The sequence below is a fragment of the Furipterus horrens genome, unplaced genomic scaffold, assembly GCF_987537825.1.
Source record: "Furipterus horrens unplaced genomic scaffold, mFurHor1.1.pri manual_scaffold_4, whole genome shotgun sequence".
Lineage (NCBI taxonomy): Eukaryota > Metazoa > Chordata > Mammalia > Chiroptera > Furipteridae > Furipterus > Furipterus horrens.
In genome coordinates this window covers 23,971,870-23,992,637 of record NW_028327174.1, presented here as the reverse complement: position 1 = coordinate 23,992,637, position 20,768 = coordinate 23,971,870, and the positions used below count along the sequence as shown (strand labels likewise).

At 32.8% G+C, this 20,768-nt stretch overlaps 1 protein-coding gene across 1 annotated transcript; it reads right to left on the bottom strand.

The window, feature by feature from the left end:
* Positions 1-636: 636 nt before the first annotated feature.
* Positions 637-12,978, bottom strand: KLRF1 (killer cell lectin like receptor F1). Its single transcript, XM_090272843.1, has 6 exons — positions 12,894-12,978; positions 8,028-8,126; positions 7,059-7,211; positions 3,503-3,642; positions 3,009-3,121; positions 637-1,001 (listed from the first exon to the last, which is right to left on the bottom strand). Exons 1-6 carry the CDS (start codon positions 12,976-12,978, stop codon positions 893-895), a joined length of 699 nt encoding a protein of 232 aa, XP_090128969.1. The 3' UTR covers positions 637-892.
* Positions 12,979-20,768: the final 7,790 nt, after the last annotated feature.

The window sequence follows — 20,768 nt, the reverse complement described above, 5'->3', positions numbered from 1 at the left end:
TGCTACATAGTTTTCCATTCTGTCTTTTTTGATGATTACGTTTCAAAAGGATAGCTCCCAGCCCCTTGAGAATGACATTTCTGGGTGGCAAAACCTCAAAAGGCTTACAAAACTTTATTATGCAAAGTTAATGTTGATTCTGATCATTGTATTGTGATTAAGTAGAAAATTTTTTGTAAGAAGTATAACAACATTACTCAATGATACTTGAAATTTCATAATAAAATATATCACTTTGGCAACTCAATCTCAAGAGGTTCATAAAAAGGTTTAAGTTCTTTTTTCTGTACCCATAATCTTCTTAAAAGTTTCTAATAGATTCTAAGTGTATACAAAATTTTTATAAAATGTAAACAAACAATATATTTAACATTTTTACCTAGAATTTCCGATTTTAATGTTTATATCATAAAAATAAAAATGCTTTTATCTAATAAAATACTTAGAATATTTATTAAAGCATAGATTACATTAACAAAATTCTAAAAAAACATTTAATATTCATCAATTGAGTAAAGAATCTATAATTCCACACTATAATGCAACTCAGAACTACATGAAATTTTCAAAGGATATTGTTAATAATCAAAAAGCAACATACTGAAAAGCAGACATAATTTAATAACATTTGTTGTAAGTGAAAAAATGAATTAAAATCCTGAATATAAATGCACAGGCTTACACTCAATAATTAAAAATTGAAAAGGTATATTTTAGAATGTGGACAGGGGTTATTCTGAGGTTAGGTTAATGTAGGTGATGAAGGAAAAATGGAGAAATGATTTGGGTATTTAATTGCAGTTTTAAAATCTTATTCTTGAAGATTAATATTAGAATCTAATAGGCACAAAAATTTGATCATTGATTACTCCACTACTATTTTTTTTCAATTCTAATATTGACAAATCCATTTGAAAACACTGCTGCACGTTTCAGAGTAAATTTTGTTTCCCTTGATGGCAGCACAGCTGTTTTCTGTAGCTGGTCCTTTTATGAAGAATCTGCAGGAGAGGATAAATACATTGTTAAGCATCGTTGCTGAAGAAATCCATTTGTATTTGCAGTTAATACACACCCTTAATTAAAAAGTAATTCAAAATTTCAAGGCATTTTCAAATACCTTCATTCACTAAACATTACAGTATCTCCGTAACTTTGCATTACTGTCCCTGGTTGTCAGAAAGTTCTCAGAGAGTTTGTTTGCAAATGACAGCTAAAAATAAATGTGTGCACACATTCCTGTCCTAGTATTCTTTGCAGTACTCCACGTGGCCCCTCAGATTTAAAAAAGATTAAGGCACATGGACAACTTGCTTAACATTTATTGGTTTATCATATCAAATTGTACAATGGTCTTAACAATATTTGTCTCGTGATACTATTATGATGTTAAATGAACTGATGTGTGTAAAGAATTCAGTGCACAAACTGATTCATGTAAGCTCTAAATAAATTATTCATTTATTGTACTATTTATCCATAAAGAAGCATGATAAATACAATAATAAAGTTATCTATAATATACTATACTATTAGTGATTTTATTCTGTTAAAAAATTATTTCAACTGAGGAAAAAGTTTAAGAAATATGGAACAGGTGCACAAGGTCATCAAAATTTCCAAGTGAATAAGGGGCAAATAAGTACTGGATCCTCATACTGGAAATACACTGTCCACGTTTATGTTTGATTTTTGTATTGAATATATTTTGAACAAAAATACCAAAGCATGTTCTAAAGCTAAAACTAAATCTTAAACGTAGTGTTGAGTGGATTTGGCATGGGAAAACACCTATGTTAACACCTTCGTAAGTGATCTATCAGGTGATGTTCAGTGATACATCTCTACCCTCAGATAACACCCACTCATAATTTTATTTTCCATTCCAACAATGTCTTCAGTTGAATTGCTTAGATGGGTTCATTTAGTGCAGTGAAATAGAAAATAAGTGATATTTAATGACAAAGTAAGAGTGAATGGAAAGTAACACAAATTTCATTAAATGGTTACTTGGTTACATAGTGTATTAGTTTCTTACTACTGCTATAATGAATTACCACAAACTTAATGGCTCAAAACAACAAAAATGTGTTACCTTGCAGTTCTAGATGGGAGTAAAATCAAATGTCTACAGAACTGCCTTCTGCAGGCACTAGCGGGAAATTTGTTCATTGCCTTTTGCAGCTCCTAGAGACTGCATGTAATCCTCGGGCCATGGTTTTATCACTTGGAGCTCTATGTTTATCTTTACATCCCCTTCTTTGACTATGCCCCTATTTCCTCCCCTTTGTAAGGATTTATGTTTACGTTGTGCCCATCTGAATAATCCAGCATAGTGTTCCCATCTCAAGATTATTAACTTAATCACATCCTTGAAGTCTTTTTTGCCATGCAAAGTAGTACATTCTTAGGATTTGGGGATTAGGATATGGACATATTTGGAACCATAATTCTTTCTACCAGCATAGGGGTGAGATTTGAATTTACTGGTTTTATTATTAGTTTCTCTCATTTAAAATTTCATTATAAAATTTATATAAACACAAAAATATTGATGAAATCTTTAAAATCCTCAATAATCTCATGTAGTTGCTGAGAAAATATTGTATTATTTTGTTCTGTTTCTCATTTGTCTTTCAATGTTATGGCAATCAATCATATAACAAAAATGTATATGTATCTTTTTTTAAATTACTAAAGATGGCTGAAGTAAACACTGAGAATTTTGAAAACACAAGAGTACATTGGTGCAGTCCACTTTTCCATATAAATTATAAGCAGTTTCTAAACAATAATACTCCAACCATTATTGTTTGTGATTCTTTTTGCTTTGAAGAAAGACCAAACTAAAATATTCATTGTTACTTCAGTAAACATTATTTTTCATCCTTTCAAATTCTTTAGTACCAAGAACTATTTCAGAGTTGATTTTGGTGAACTTAGAGATGTTTTTGAAGATCAGTTTTACAATAAACAATAAATCATATTGCGTTTTAGTAAAGACTCACATCTTTGAAGCTAATGGAGAACCATCCACCCAGTTCCATGTCCTCTTCTGGGAGGTAAAGTTAAGCCCAATCCACATGTAATTTGATTGCTTTAGGTTCTTCTGTATAAAAGTCTAAAAAGTGAGTAATGAGTAACTAAATGAACAAAATATTTTAATAATTCAGGCACACCAAATAAGATTTTAGAATTTTTTGGAGTATCAGACTACTAACACTCCAGATAAAAATCTTATATTAATTAACTCATATATTATTTATACATGTTACATTATATACATATACATTTTCTACTTGTAAATTGAATACAAGTATTCAGATAAGGACTAGCATGAGTCAAAGGAGGCACTGGCTTTGAGCACAAAATTTAAGAGGGCCTCCAAAACTCAGTTATCAAGGTAAATGAGAATTTAATAGAAAAGTGGGAAGAAATTTCAGGAAAGCCATTTTGAACTATAAAGGGGCTAATGCCATAACCATGATACTAAACCATTTACCATTTCAAGTTGGTCCTGAATAATTAGTAGATGAGATTTTCTTCCCAAACAATACTCATAACTGTCATGCCAACTTTTTAACTCATTAGAGAGCCAATAACACTTTTCTTGATATTTCAGCCATTCTGATGGGCATAATCCTATTGAAAAATGGGAAAAATAAAGAGAAATTAAATTACATGTGTATCTCTGATAACTGACAGCGAGAATACATAGATGTTCTATAAATAAGAGTGTAGCTGTAATAAAATCACTCACCACAAAGTGTTCAGACTCACAGTGTTAAAAATACAAATAATAAGTCTTGGGACTAAGAAAATTAATTTAGTAAGATAAAGCAAAACCTAGACATAAAGAAGTTTTTTTGTGCTATGACCTAATATAATTATTAAATAACATGAACCAATTAAGATATATATTGAGTTAATACTATTAGAGCAATTAAATAAAATATTATAAATATTATTTACTTAGAATTTATCTATATAAAGTTTTAAAATCTTTATCCTCATTTTATGTGTATAATCTCTTTTAATATCTTTTTTGTTATTAAATAACATTGAGATTAATTTTTCAACCTCTTTATAATTGCAACTTCATCAAGCCTTATGATTTTCTCAAATTAAAATTATATTGAAGTCTCAAATTGAAAATCTCTGAGACTTTTGGTATAACAATGAGGGAAAGTGAAGTATATATACAAATATAACTATCCAAACATGTAACCATTATAATCTCCTTTTTTAATTGAGGTAAAATTTATGTAAAATAAAAGTCAATATTTACTCTTTAAAAATGCAAATTCCATGGTGTTTAGTATATCCACAGTATTGTTCAAACATGACTGCTATATAATTCCAAAATATTTTCATTACCCCAAAATAAAACCCCATAAACTTTAAGCAGCCACTACCCATTCTCCCGATTCCCACCTGTGGCAATTACTAATCTATTCTCTGTTTCTATAGACTTGACTATAATGAACATTCATAGATTTAGGATAATATGTAGCTTTTTGTGTCTGGCTTTTTTTCATTTAGCATATGTTTTCAAGGTTTATTCAAATGAACCATGTATCAGTACTTCATTCTTTTTTATGGCTGTATAATATTCCACCACATGGAGGTAACATATTTTCAATTGATGGAATTTTGGGCTGTGCTTGAGTATTATGAATACTCTTTCTATAAACATTTATGTATAAAGTTTTGTATGGACATACATTTTCCATTTTGGGAGACATATATATTTAAGATTTGAGTTGCTGCGTTATATGATAATTCTACGATTAACTTTCTTAGGAACTGCCAAATTATTTCTCATACAGTGTTGCATCGCTTACCATTTACACTCCTATGAGCAATGTATGAGCAATTTCTCCACATCCCCAACAATACTTGTTATGTTTGGTTATAACTACCCTAGAGGGTGTAAAGTGGTTTCCCATTGTGGTTTTGATTTCCCTTTTTCTTAATAACTAATCATGTTAAGCAACTTCTCGTGTGCTTACTAGCCTTCTGTTTAGTTTCTTTGGAGAAATGTCTTTTTGTATATTTTTTCCATTTTTAAATTGAGGTTTTTTTTGTTTTTTGTTTTGGAGTTATAAGAGTTCTTTTTATATCCTGTATACTACATACCTATTAGATATAAAATTTGCAAATATTTTCCCCATTTTGTATGCTGTCTTTAATTTCTTAATAATGTCCTTTGACAATCTAAGGTCTTTATTTTTGATGATATTAATTGTATCATTTTTTCTTTTGCCATTTGTCCTTTTGATGTCATATTTGAAATAATTGTCTAACCAAAAGTTCTGAAGATTTATATCTATTTTCCCTCATAAAAGTGTTATAGTTTAACTCTTATATTAAGGTCTTTGATCTATATTAAATTTACTTATCTATATTGTATCAGCTAGGTGTTCAAGTTTAATCTTTGCACCTGGCTCTCCAGGTGACCTAGCCCCATTTGTTAAGAAGATTGTTCTTTCCACATTGAATGGTTTTGGCACCCTAGTCAAAAAACACTTGGGTATAGGTGTATGGGCTTAATTCTGAACCCTCAATACTATTTCATTGATTTATACAATACTATTTCATTGATCTATACAATACTATTTCATTGCTCTAAATGTCTTTGTTAAAGTCAGTACCACACTGTTTTGATTACTGCAGATTTGTAGTAAGTTTTGACATTGAAAAATGTGGATCTTCCAAATAAGTTCTTTTTTAAGATTGATTTTGCTATTCAGAATCCCTTGCAATTCCATATAAATTTTAAGGTCACCTCATTGATTTCTTCAGAGAAAAGTTCATTAAAATTTTGATAAGGATTTCTTTGAATCTGTAGTTCATTTTGGTTAGTATTGCTACCTTAAACAAATGGTAATATATAAATAGATTGGAAGATTTTTTTTCAGTGATAAAGAGGAATAACATGCTGATACATGCTATTACATGGATGAACATCAAAATGTCATACTAAGTAAAATAATCAAGACCCAAAAGGTCAAATATTGTATGATTCTATTATGTGAAAATCTAGAATAAATAAATCCATAGCAACAGAAAAATGATTAATTATTTCTAGAGAATGAGGGCAAAGAAATGGGGAGTAATTGCTTATTGGGAGTGATATTTTTTTTTTGGCTGATGAAAATGTTTTGGAACTAGACAGATATGGTGGTTGCACATTTGAATGTCCCAACACCATTGAATTTTTTTATTTTAAATGGTTAACTTTATGTTTGTATTACTTCAATTAAGAAGAAAAAAGTAATAGGAAGTTACTATCTTACAGTGTAATGTATAGTATTCAGACTGACTTTAATGAATGTTTAATGATGGTTATATGATTCAATGTTTACCTATCAAAGCTTCCTTTCCTCTGAAAAGGTTACATTATTATACCCAACATAATGAAGATTTAGCTAGTCAGAGTGTGAAATAAGCGGTAAAGATATGATATTTTAATTGGTGTAGGACTTCTACATGTAGAACATACAAATAATTAAAAAGAGAAGAGTAAACTGTAATATTTTATCTGTGATATTATTACAATTCATATGTGATATAGAGGACTACACAAATTAGGGATTAAAAATGTTTTGATAAATAATCATAAAATAAATTAATTTGCTGCTCCATCACATGTACTATGAAATAAATGTTCAAGTGTCAAAGATTTAAGTGTTAAAAAATTAAAGTAAAAAAAATGAAATTATATACAACAGATTTTATATTTCAAAAAAGGATAATTAAGAAACAAAAAATAGTTACTTACATATTGCCTTATCAATACAATTAAGTTTTTATATTTATATGTCTCAATTTGATCTTAAATTTTGGAAGAAAGAACCTAATTTTTATGTTCTGTTTTACAGGTCTCCTCCCACTGCAAAAATATATGTAAATATAAATCAAGTTTTGAGTGAAAAGTAGATTTATAGCAAATATTTACTTGTTTATTTAATTTTATGTGTTTAATAAGATTTTTCAAACTTAGAAGGTCCAAAAAAATAAGACGAGTCTACGTAAGCCAAAGGCTCAAAAGATACCTCTATGGTCTGTAGCACTTGAAACACAGTGGTCTGCATCTATATTACTTATATTTCCTCTTCTGTCACTATTCATTTTCAGGTTTCCATTATCATCCTGGGTGTTATTTGAATCATTTCCTCTTTGGCATTTTAGCAACACTCCTTGAGAAACTTGAAGACAGAATTACTTTAAGTTTGGGTAAATATCTTCTCTGTACAATACCTCAGACAAATTCTTCAGATTAATTCTGATGCCTGGAACAAGAAATCACTGAAAGAATAACTAGAAAGTTTCTTTTTTATTTTTATGTCTGATAAAAAATTATTTCAAATATTATACAATTAATTTGTTTATTTAACGTGTTTGCTAAGGTTTTATTCTGTGCTAGACATTGTTCTAAAAATTAATAAATAGAACAAAGTTCTCACTCTAGGGAGTACACATGCTCTTTTCATGCTTTCTTAATGTTTGGTTGAAACGATACTGTGTTTAACCAATTTTACCATAATTATTAATCAAAAATCTGTATCTTCCACTAGAGTATGAGCTTCCTCAACATAATTGTTCCTTTATTCAACTTTGGATATATGTAGTAATGTTTGTGGTATAATAGTTGCTCAGTAAGTATTTGTTGGAAAAAAGCAAGAGTAAACTAAGTAAAATCTTACATAAATGTATAAGAAAAATTATGGCTATTTATCTATTTCTAAAATGCTGACAAATTAAAAAATATGCTTTCTAACTATTTACCTCAAACATACACATACAGACACACACTTTTCTACTATCAGACGGTATGTAACTTAGGGACAAATACATATCTGATCTGATGACATATTAAATACATTACTATGAAATGTAACATATAGTTTTATACATAGTAGCTCCTTATTAAATCTCAGTTAATATAAGGAAGAATGAATATGAAATTAGGCATACTATGAAAAGACATAAAATGTACAAGAATTAAAGAAACTTTAACTTACCCAACAAAGTCAGGGAGATAAAAGTCAAAACCAGAATACCATTTACTGTTCCAGATATTCCCAATAAGATTTTATACCAGTGTAACACCACAGAAAAATCTGAGAGATTAATCACATGAATTAGCTTAGAAAAGCGCATTTTCAATGAGTGAGAGCAATTGTAATAATGGAATTCTATACATAATTCATAATATTGGTTTTGAATTTCAAAGGACATTAAGCAATCAAGAGCATAAAACTAAGTAAACAGAAAAATTATTTTATTTAATAATAATAATATTCTCTGTGGCCAGTAGTTGTGATAGTCATATTAAATCTTTAAAAATGCTAATATTTGTCATAATTTACCATTGGAAAATAATTTTAATCTCTATATGTAATAATTCCCTCCATACACACGAGTTTTCAGGTGTGTGTGCATGTGCACTTACAGACACATATATATATTCACACAAATAAAAACTGTCTAATTAATCACTTGCCTTATTTTTTGATATTCATAGCAGTTTTATTTATAATAACCATAAATTGGAAATAATCCAGAAGTCCTTCTATAAATGGTCGAGAAAACTCTGAACACATACCATGGCATATTACTCAGCAATATAAAGAAATTAACTGTTGATATATGAAACCATGTAGATGGACCTAAGAGCCTTATGCTGAATGAAGAATAAAAAGGCCAATCCCCAAAGTTAACATGCTATGGAATTTTACTTATACAACATTCTTGTTATCAATAATTACTTTTAAATATTTACTTATTTATTTACTTTTCCCATCACCATTCATCCCCCTTATATGTTCCTCTGCCTCCACCCACCCCACCTTGCCCCCACAATCACCACAATATTTCCCTTGAAATCACAAAATTATAGAAATGGAAAACAAATTAGTGGTTTCAGAGATTAAGGAGAGAGTAAGGCTGAGAGGGAAGAGGGTGTGGCTATAAAAAGGCAAAATGAAGGATGAAAAATATTCCATATCTTGACTCCATCAATATATCTTTTCTATGATATTGTACTATAGTGTTGCAAGATGTTTCCATTGGTGAAAACGGGGTAGAGTATACATGACATCTGTGTATTAATTCTTTTTTATAATTTTTGTAATATTTATTATTAAATTTAGTGTGGTAACATGGTGAATAAAATTATATAAGTTTTAGGTGTACAATTCTATAATACAACATCTATGTATTGTGTTCATCACCCAAAGTCAAGTCTCCTCCCATCCCATTTGTCCTTCCTTTACCCATTTCTTCCTATCCCTGTACCCCTTTGCTTCAATCACTATACAATTGTCTGTGTCTATGAGGTTCTTCTTTTTGCTTAATCCCTTTACCTTTTCACCCAGCCTCCCAACCTCCCCACCCCACTGACAGCTGTCAGTCTGTTCTCCATATCTATGAGTCTGTTTCTATGTTGTTTGTCAGTTTATTTTGTTCATTAGATTTTACATATAAGTAAAATCATATGCTATTTGTCTTTCTTCATCTGGTTTATTTCACTTGGCATAATAGTCTCCAAGTCCACCAATACTGTCACAAAAGATAAATTTTTTTCTTTTTATGGCCAAATAGTATTCACTGTGTAAGTGCCCCCCAGTTTTTTAATCCACTCATGCTGATGAGCACTTGGGATGTTTCCAAATCTTGGATATTGTAAAAAAAAAAAATGCTGCAGTGAACATAGGAGTGAATATATTCTTTTGAAATAGTGTTTTGGGTGTCTTTAAATATATTCCCAGAAATGGAATTGCTGGGTTATAAGGCAGTCCCATTTTTAATATTTTGAGAAACTTTCATGGTGTTTTATAGTGGCTGCACTAATCTGCGTTTGCTCTAGGTTTCCCCTTTCTTCCACATCTTTACCAACAGCTATTGTTTGTTGACATATTAATAATAGCCATTCTAACACATGTGAGAATATCTTATTGTGATTTTAATTTGCATTTCTCTGATTTTTAGTGACATTAGTCATTTTTTCAAGTCTATTGGCCACCCATGTGTCCTCTTGGGAGAAGTGTCTATTTGGGTGCTTTACCCATTTTTAAAATTTGATAGTTTGCTTTTTTGGTGTTGAGTTTTATGAGTTCTTTATAAATTTTGGATAAGAACCCCTTATCAGATGTATTATTGGCAAATATGTTCTTCCATTCAGTGGGTTCCCTTTTTATTTTGTTGAAGGTTTCTTTTGTTATGCAAAACCTTTTCAGTTTGATATTCCCACTTGTTTATTTTCTCCTTTGTTTTCTTTGCACAAGGATAGATGTCCAAATGTACAAACTCCCAGTTATAAGATGAATAAGTTCTGGGAATCTACTCTATAGATACTAACTATAGTTAATAATACTGTATTATGTACTCTAAATTGGTTAAGAGAATAGATCTTAAATGTTATTACTCCCAAAATATTGTAATTATATTAGTTGATGGAAGTGTTTACTAACCCTACTGTGTAATCTATTTTCAATATATAACCACATCAAATCATCACATTGTACACCTTAAATTTATAAAATGTTATATATCAATTATATCTCAATAAAGTTTGGAGAAAATCCCAAATCTCCATTACTACTTAATATTTTTGGAAGGTTTTATTCGATGTAATCACACAAGATAACCTGAATGAAGGTAAAAACAATAAAAAAAAAAGATATGATTATTTAAAGATAATATCAATATGTGTTTGGCAACACTAAAAGAATGCCACAAATAATAAAACAATTGGTAGCTACAGTCATACAATTAAGATACTAAAGTTAATTGCCTTTATATAGCCAATATCATTTAAAAATATACATAAAGAAAAAGCATTATTTTGGAAAGCTAACAAAACAAAAACAAACAAAAAACAAATAAGAAGAAAGTTAGAAATAAAACGTACCCCAAACTAACCAATCAATCAATTAATAAAATTGCTCCAAACCAATATGAGGAGAATGAGACAAACACATAAATAACTGAAGAGCATAAATGTAGACTTAAACAAATAGAAAATTCAACCATGTTTGGACTGGAAGCTAAATGTCAAAGAGATAAATTTTCCCTAAGTTAATTGATAAATTAAGAAGGAACTTAGTACACTGAACCACATCAGTTTATTTTGGTTTGGATTGTTCATGGTGAATGTTTGCAAAATTTATTATAAAATTAATTGGAAGAGCTAACAGGTGAGCTAACCAAGTAAACAATTAACAGATTTAAAAGATGGAAATGTGAAATGGTACAATGCTATGGAGGGATATTTAGGGGAAAAAATAGCAAAATTCTATAAATATTTACATGATCACCCAGCAATTTTCTTGTAGAAATCTGTCCCAGTGATATACCAAAAAAATATGAAAAGGCATATGTGCAAGGCCTTATAATAGAAATAAAATATGCAAACATCATAAATGTTCAATAGTGGGGACTGGTTGAATAAACTAGTTGAACAGGATGAAAGGGACAGGGTAACAGCCAGATTTGTGGGAGTTGGAAATCTCTGGAATTACCTTGTTATATAGACTTGACTTTGAAAATATATTTTTATATAATTAAAAATAATTATACTTATATCATGTAACATGTATTATATAATTATAATTGCATAATATGTTTACCCATACATAATTATAAAAGATAAGTAAAAAATTTTTAAGTGATCCATTAAAATAAAATGCAATACGAAGAAAAGAACCTTAACTATGTATTTAGTGGAACTATTTCAAGTAATTTTATTTTTTTTAAGATTTTAATTTTTTTTGAAGATGGGGAAGGGAGGGAGAAAGAGAGAGAGAAAAAAATCAATATGTGAGAGAAACATCAATAGGTTGCCTCTTGCATGTCCCCAACCAAGGACCTGGTCCTCAACCCTGGCATATGCCCTGACCGGGAATCAAGCTGGTGATCTTTTGGCCTATAGGACGATGCCCAACCCTCTGAGCCACACCATTCAGGGCTGAAGTATGCAAGTCCAATAAAGTATATACTAAGGATTAAAAAACCTGCCAATACATTTTAATCTGTTTTAAGTTATTATATTATTAGTAATAATACCTATAGTGATTCTGAAAGTTAATATATGTGGCAAAAAATATAATTTCTTATTATCATTAATGCCATAATATAAAAAAAGGTATACAAATATACAATTACAAAGTTAGGTAAAACTCTGTGTATAATAACGAGGCTTAAATTGTCAATTAGATTCAAATGTAATGTTTTATCCAAGCTTTACTAAATTTTAGCAAGCTTTATTAAATATTAGCAAAGGATACATTAGTAAAGTATGAATATTAGCATATAATACTTAATTAACTAAAAGTTGCAAATTTATTATTTGTAGTTCCTGAGCTCCTTTTTTTTTCATAAAACACATTTTGGTTTCTGAGCAACATCTACAAAATGAGTGTGAAAAAGTTTGCACAGAGGAGCCACTACATTTTGTGATCTTTCAGACTAATATCTTTATTTTTCAAAACAAAATTTTTCACCTGGTGGAAAACATATTTTAAAGTCTAATAAGCTGAATTAAAAATTGGTATTAAAAATGCCATATTTTATGAATGTGTAGGTTAATGGCTGACACCAAATATATTTTTAATTATTAATTTTAATTCAATGTAAATATTTTCTGAGAGTATCCTAAGAAATTATGAGACAAAATATTATTTTAAAAGCACATAACTGTTAGTCCCACATTGATAAATGAGAGAGGCAGATAACAGACAAGACTGAGACAGAGAAGACACAGGAAAACACCAAAAAATTAAACAGTTCAAGAACAAATGTTAAAACTTACTATCCACATTAATATTACCTATGTTATATCCACACCCACATTAATCCATACTCCCTGAAAAAATTGAATTCCGTACCTTTATATGTAAGTTGTGATGTTTGGAAAGAAATCCTTTTTTTCATCTGCACATTCAATGTCATGTATCTTTCTTCATCTTGCATCTTCAATGTGATAAATGTGTATGTATATGTGTATGTTTTGTTTTTTAATACAATATGTAATAAAAGAAATCTGATGTTCATCAGAGGACTGTCCTCAAACTACTAATTTGTCCTCAAATTGTCCACTCAGGGTACATACAAGGTTTCACAGTTTCATCTTTGGTGAAAACCTCAGAGGAAATGTTTTGTTTTATTTTTCTCATGACCTAGATACCACAATTTCTCAACTTTATATGACATATTGAATTTAATTATTATATTTGTTCTTTCAGAAAATTCTTGTGATAACTCTAAAGTTAGGGGAATGGAAAGTATATATATGAATATTTTCAAATATACTCCCTAGTACACTAAGATATCATCAATAAAAGAAACATCCAAACCGGTAAGAATTTTTACAAGTTTACTTAAGCCAAACTGACAATTGCTGGGAAGCAGAACCACAACGGATTGAAAAGTCGCTCCGGAAAACGGCAGTTTTGCACCTTATTTTATACGTTACAATCAAAAGAAGCATAATTGGGTTCCATGAAATCTATTGATGATAGATTAGGGAGGAGGGAGAAAGCAAAGCGCGGGAGGCTCTGGGATTGAATAAAAAGTAAAACTATAGACACATCCTTCTTTTACATGGGCGGTACAGGATCATTAACAGTCAACAATGAACGTCATAACAATAACAATGAGGGTATTTGTGGTCTCCCTTTGGTGCAGTGCCTAGGCTAAGGATCCAGGAAAAGGAAATCTGACATTCCAAATATATGCTATCATGGCTGCAAAAGGACAATAGGCTCGATTATGGTAAAGATGAACTTTTGTCAGGGCAGTTTCCAGCTGAGGACATGGCTGCCTGCCATGACCTGGTTTTAGTTAGAAAGCTTTTAACTTCAGACCATCCTATGTGGTTACATCAGGTCTCCGAATTTTCAAGGCCATCATGTAGGCTGCCCCTGAGCTTGTCAGGCTTACTATGTGGCCCCTTTTCATCCACAAATATTTAATTTAATATACTAGCTTGCAATTACCTAACAGTTAAATTATGTTCTGATCCTAAAAGGACATTGCAAATACCAATGATGTAATTATATAATTTTAAAAAATTAATTGGCAATTTTTGACATTCTAAAGACATTCAAAATATACAGACATTAGCAAAAGTAGGTTTGCAATTGTAATTATGTGAAATACAGAGTCTATTCTTATATTATTATTCGTTAATTATTGTATTATTTTCTGTACGAACAGCTGTAAACCTGCTTTTGCCCACTCCTGTATTTATAATATTAGGGAGAATTTAATAAAGATAATTTTCCAATGATCTTTTCTGATATTTGAAAAGAACGCCCAATATTTATGAAGCAGGGCAGAAATCTGGATTTTTTTTCTCACTTAGCCTTAATGAGGTCTAATTTACAAATCATGTTCACTTATTGCATGTATATTATTGGATGAATTTTAACAAATATGGAGATATGTGTAATCATCGCCAAATCTAGTTTAGAACTGTTCTATCAATCTAAAAGTTTCCCTTAGGCCCAAACTAAAAAGAGGAACACAGTTCCAGAAAAACTAACTTTACTCATTGAGCTAAAGCAGTTTAAAATTTAAGCAACTAGATCCCAAATCTCTGGCAATTGCAGCAAATCTAGAATGGAAACCCAAAGACTGTAGCCATGAGGCTTCGTCAGTGCTTGGCTAAAGACTGAACAACAAGGTAGAATCTGATAAGGTCTTCAGTGGGAAGTGGAGACGCATGCGGGGAGAGCAACCTGAGAGTTTTGAATTTCATTCTCCACAGATTTGTGCATCTCGCAATCACGTAGAAGAAGCTGGCTCTTTGAGGCCTCACACAACCACTAGAGAGCACCAGTTCACAAGTGGAACTGAAGGTTTTGCCCCTGTGAGTCCGTGCTGGAACACAGGAAAAGAAGGCTGAAAGGCAGCCTTGTGTCAGAAATCGGCCTCCCGATTTCATTTATACCAAGCTGCACTCGGAACACCAAATCATCAAGTGCTTTAATTCACTAACTCCATGGCTTCTATTAATTAATCTAATTCTTTTTGTGAAGCATGCCATAACAATCTATCTCATTATGTTTGTTTTGTATTTAATAATCATCTACACTGATCTTGTCACTGGACTCAGTTCTGCCACATATCAACTATTAATATCTGCCTTTATTCACGAAGTCTGTTTTCCAGAGTTAACAAATGAATCATTCCTTTGCAATTTAGATTTTCATTACCATACAAAAAAAAAAAATTTTAAATTCTTAAAAGTGAATTCAAGTAATTTAGAATTTGTTGTTATACTGAATATTACATGAGATAGCAGTATACTTATTTCTGTTATGGTTGAGAATAATACACATCTATGTTATAATTTATACTTTTATCATATTAATATCAACTTCCCTGAAACTGACAATGAAACTAGAGGTATTTATTGTTTTTATATGAAGAAATACATGACAAAAATAAACAAATTTTATTGCTTTATAAACATATTTCCTCTTAAGAACACTAAGTAAAAAAAAAAAGCTTACAAAAGTTTAAGTTAAAATTCTCTCAATGCCAATCAGTTTTGAAGGCCCTGTGTCAAAAAGCCCTTAACAGGCCTGAAGACTCCACTATTACTGTAAATTTCATTAATTTTCTTTTTTAAGGAGTGAAAACTGGAATTAATGAATTATGTGTTAGGTATTGTGTCAAAGTAAATTGCACTAAGATATATGTAAAGCTTTGTTAAAAAGTACACAACACAATTGCAACAAATACAAATGTGTTTTTTTCCTGATAAACCATTGTCCTAAGTGATTCTGACTTCCCATTTTATATTCCACTGAGAAAGCAAAGTATAATGTGAGCCAGCCCAGATAAAAGAAACAGTGAAAAAATAAAACAAATTTATATCTAGTTCTAATCTATTCAGTATCTGGAAATTTGAAATTTTCATCTCTTTGCTTTAAAAGAAATAAAAATTAGACTACCCTAGTGAATGAAGACATAATTCTGGCGATGAATACATGTAAAAGAAATTTTACCAGTAAGTATGAAATTTCAGTACAGGCTCATGAAAATAACATTCTACATAAATCCTCCACTGTCAAATCAGATCACATAGGAAGCTACATATTATAGTTACAAATATAGCTAATTTAAAGAAAACACCCAAGGGCATTAGTTAATATGAGACAAAGAACATTGTTATATATATTTGACAGGAGGAGATTAATAGTGGAGGTGGAGTCAGTAGAAGTGCTCTAGAGGTAGTGACGGTAATTTTAATATTAATCGTATTACTAGTAATATTTCTTTAGCAGCAAAAGGAAAGGAAAATATCAATTATGTCAAATTCTTCTTATAAGTCCATTAAGAAGAAAATTGAGTCCTGAACATAAAATATAGCAATAAATCAATAATGACCTTGACAATATTCAAAAAGTGATTTTAAGATGAACCCAGAAGAATACAGCAGGAAAGCCAAGATTTCTTTCCCAGTAAAAAAAAAAGAACATTGTGGTGTCTTTAACTATCAGATATTAAATAAAAACAACAATATTAATGTCTTTCCAAACTAAAAAACATCAGTCTCAGCTCAATTTAAAATATTTGAATAGCATACTGGATGTGAAGACTAACACTGTGGATCAGGTGGGTCTGCCTAAAACCCATGTAAAAATCAACATGGTAGAGAAACAAGATGGCGGAGGAGTAAGTGGAAGCTATACTAACCTCCTCCCAGAACTAGTCTGGATTTACAACTTAATTTTGGAGAAATCATCTGGAATAACCAACCGAACACCAGCTGGAGAGAAGTCTTATAACCACGGAGAGACAGAAAAGGCCACTACATCACAACGTGACCGGTAGGGAGTGCAGAGATGTGGAAGGGCTGGCTGGGCTCACACGGGTGGCAGCTGAAGGGACTGAGAAACAGCTCAGGAGCCGGGGGTTCCCCCTGAGAAGGGCAGGGTCTAAACCCCCAGCTGGGCTTCCCAGCCTACAGCAACAGAGTGGAAAGTAAAATAGTATCCAGCTCTGAAAAGTGAAAAGCCACAGGGTTTCTGCTAGCTGGAGAGAAATAGCTGGAGAAAAAAAGCTCTTAAGTGGATCACATATGAAAATATTTTACCCCCACTTACCCTGGGCTCAAGCAGAGGGAAGGCAGAGAGGACTGGAGACGCTTGGGGAGAGTTTGGTGTGGTGGCTTTGAGGGGAGAGCTGGGGAAGCGACCGGCCGGGTCCCAGTGCTGACTCATCCCCACACTGCAGGCAGACCATTCCCGGCCAAGTGGTGTCAGCCTGAGGGGAAGCAAAGGCCCTGCCTACAGGAATTAAGCTGCCACACCCACGGTCCTTAAACCTGATGGCTAATCACAGATTGAATAGATTAACAACTAAAGAAGACAGACAAAGGCAGTAGATCCCTGGAAGTCTCCAACAGGCTGCCTAAGCCCAGACTGGTACAGGATCTGACGCCACCAGGGGCAGATCCAGGAAGTGCAGATCATTCTAAGAAGCACCAACAAACAATAGGAGTCACAAAAATGGGGAGACAGAGAAACAACCCCCCATCGAAAGGAAAGGTAGACTCCCCAGAAAGAGTGCTAAATGAAATAGAGGAGAGCAAACTATCAGATATGGAATTCAAAACATAGATTATGGAGAAGCTCAATGAGCTCAGCGGAAACTACAAAGAACTCCAGAAAAACTACAAGGAACTTACTGAGAATTACACCAGCATGAAAAAGGACATGGAAGCTATCAATAAGAGCCAGGAGGAAATGAAGAATACAATCTCTGAATTGAAGAACACAGTAGGAGGAATTAAAAGCAGGCTAGGGAAAGAAGAAGATCGGATCAGCGAGCTGGAGGACAATGTAGACAAAAACTCACAGACAGTGCAACAAAATGAAAAAAGGCTGAACAAGACTGAAGAGGCTCTAAGACAGCTGCAGGACAACATGAAACGTAACAATATCCGTATCATAGGAATTCCAGAAGGAGAAGAAGAAGAGCAAGGGATAGAAAACCACTTTGAAAAACTAATGAAAGGAAACTTCCCTAACATGAGGAGAGAAAGAATCATGCAAGTCCAGGAAGCACAGAGGGTCCCAATGAAGATGAACCCCAACAGGCCCACTTCAAGACACATCATAATTAAAATGCCAACATTCAAAGACAAAGAGAGAATCCTAAAAGCAGCAAGAGAGAAACAACTAATAACATACAAGGGAGCTCCAATAAGGCTATCATCAGATTTCTCAGCAGAAACACTACAAGCCAGAAGGGAATGGCAAAAAATATTCCAAGCAATGAAAAACAAAGGCTTACAACCAAGAATACTCTACCCAGCAAAGCTCTCATTCAAAATGGAGGGTGAAATAAGGAGATTCCAAGACAAAAGAAGGCTAAAAGAATACATCTCCACCAAACCAGCATTGCAAGAGATGCTAAAGGGTCTGCTTTAAGAAGATGAAGAAACAGAGAGAGACAGAGAGGAACACCAGTACAAAGGGGGAAAATGACAATAAGTACTGAAAGAAAGAAGGAACTTCTACCATTTGCAACAACATGGTTGGAACTAGAGAGAATTATGCTTAGTGAAATAAGCCAGGCAATGAAAGAAAAATACCTTATGCTATCACCTATTACAGGAAACTAATGAACAACACAAACAAATGAGCAAAATCGAACCAGAGGTATGTAAACGAGGAATAAACTAACAGTAACAAAGGGGGAGATGGGAGGGAGAGAAATGGGTAAGAAGGGGAAGGGTCTAATCAAAGAACATGTATAAATGACCCATGGACATGGACAACTGGGTGGGGACTGAATGTGGGAGAAGGGAGGGACAGGGTGCAGGGAAGCAAGAGGGGGAAAAAAGTGGGACAACTGTAATGGAAAAACAAACAAAAAAGTTTTTAGTGGGGGAAAAAATGAAAATATAAGGAATAGAAATGCAAGTTCAGTGAATATTAGAAGGACAAGGATTTTCCCTCACACTGTATATTTTTCTACCTATCTGATCCCTCCAGAGTTTGGCATTCTAGAGAAGTAAGTAATGACCTAAGTTTCTTTGCATAAAACTAATAAGACCAGTTGTTAATAAAGTTTTTTGGTTTTTTTTTAACTAAGACTTTGACTGGAATGTCATGCCTAAAGGAGACATGCCTGGGCTTTGGTTGTTATCAAAAAGCTCTGAGGAACTGGGATTGACTTTCACAGGTAATAAAAGTCCACGAGATAAAAGGCCTGGTATCTTGGATGGATGCGCAGTCCATGGCAATCTTTCCAGGGAAGGAATGAAGGCTGCTTTCCTGAAAGATGACTAGATGGGACCTTAAGGCACAATGGAAATCCAGAAGGACTTGGAAAAGACAGGTGTTTACAGGCAAGGCTGAATGCCAGATATGTGGTTCTGCTTCTGTGCCTTGAAGGGCAGACTGAAGGTCACCCTAAATGTTCCTTGCATAAGTTCTAGCAAAGCGGAACTAAAAATCATAAGTGATCATTTGCTGCTCTTGTTGTGTTTATGCAAATGAACAGGATAAATTAAAAATGGACTTAATGCGGTCCCTTTAATGACAAGGAGGGTAATCTTAGGGAGAAAAATCACGATTCAAGGAGAATCGCAATGCTCAGTGGTAGACTATAAAGTAGTGCAGCTAACCGTCTTTAAAGTTTCTTTTCTTTTCATTTAAAATTTGTTTTCATTTGAAAGTTAAACTATGTCTGTGGCATTGTCAAAGATGTTTAATTTACAGGCAAGAAGAATGTCGAGTGCCTTGCAACTGGATGTCTTCCAATAAGACAGTCCTACAGATTTAGAGAGTTGTATGTGGGTTATGTTACATAAATTAACATGTGTTTTCTGTTTTCAAAGGGCATAAGCCTACGACCTCATTACCTGAGTGATTGTCTGTACATATAGGCCTCACTTAATCCTGTCTGCATTGCTGCCTCCTGAGACTCAATGGTTTGGCTGAACTAAGTGACTAGGTTGGTGAAGCATGGGGTGGTCTGTGGGCTTCACTTTAAAACTGGTTTCTCTTTTCTGTCCTAAAGGCTTGGACAGAAAGAGCCCAGAGGCCTGAGAGGGGGGAAACCTAAAATATTTCCCTCAGCCCAAACTTAGTATAATGGGCAAAAGGGTTTTGGACAGGTGAGATGTACCTGGCACACTTTCCTCCAAAGAAGCCCTTCTTTTCCCTAATGTGGGACATTAAAAAATTAATACCTGTCTTTTGTCATCTAGTGGTTATGGACTGAATGATGTCCTTTAACCCTGTTGCCAAATCTGTTGCCTCCAGAACACAACAAGGAGGCCAGCCTGTTAAATCAAGCATGCCGTTGTCCGGGGACAGCCAACCAACCTGGAGTCTGCACGATCCTTCCCCATGTGGGAAGGCCACGCTCCCCTCCAGACCCTCACTCTTATCAGGGATTTCTGGACCCAAGGGTAAGTAGGATGACATCCATGTCCAGCTAGAGGAGCTCAAGACCTTCGCCCATTGTCCTTTATAAGATTATAAAGGGTCTTAAGTCTGAGAGGGAGGGATTGTTATCTTTTATTGTTAATATAATTAATTAATTATTTATTTAAAAAAGAAGAAGAAGAATATATGAAAGGGTGAGGCAGGAGAGCTTGTATGTACGACCCATGGGCATGGACTTGGGGGGGGATTGTTGGGGGAGGGTGGTGCTGGGTGGAGGGGAGCAAAGGGGGAAAAATGGAACTATTGCAACAATATAATCAATAAAATATACTTAGAAAAAATCAACAT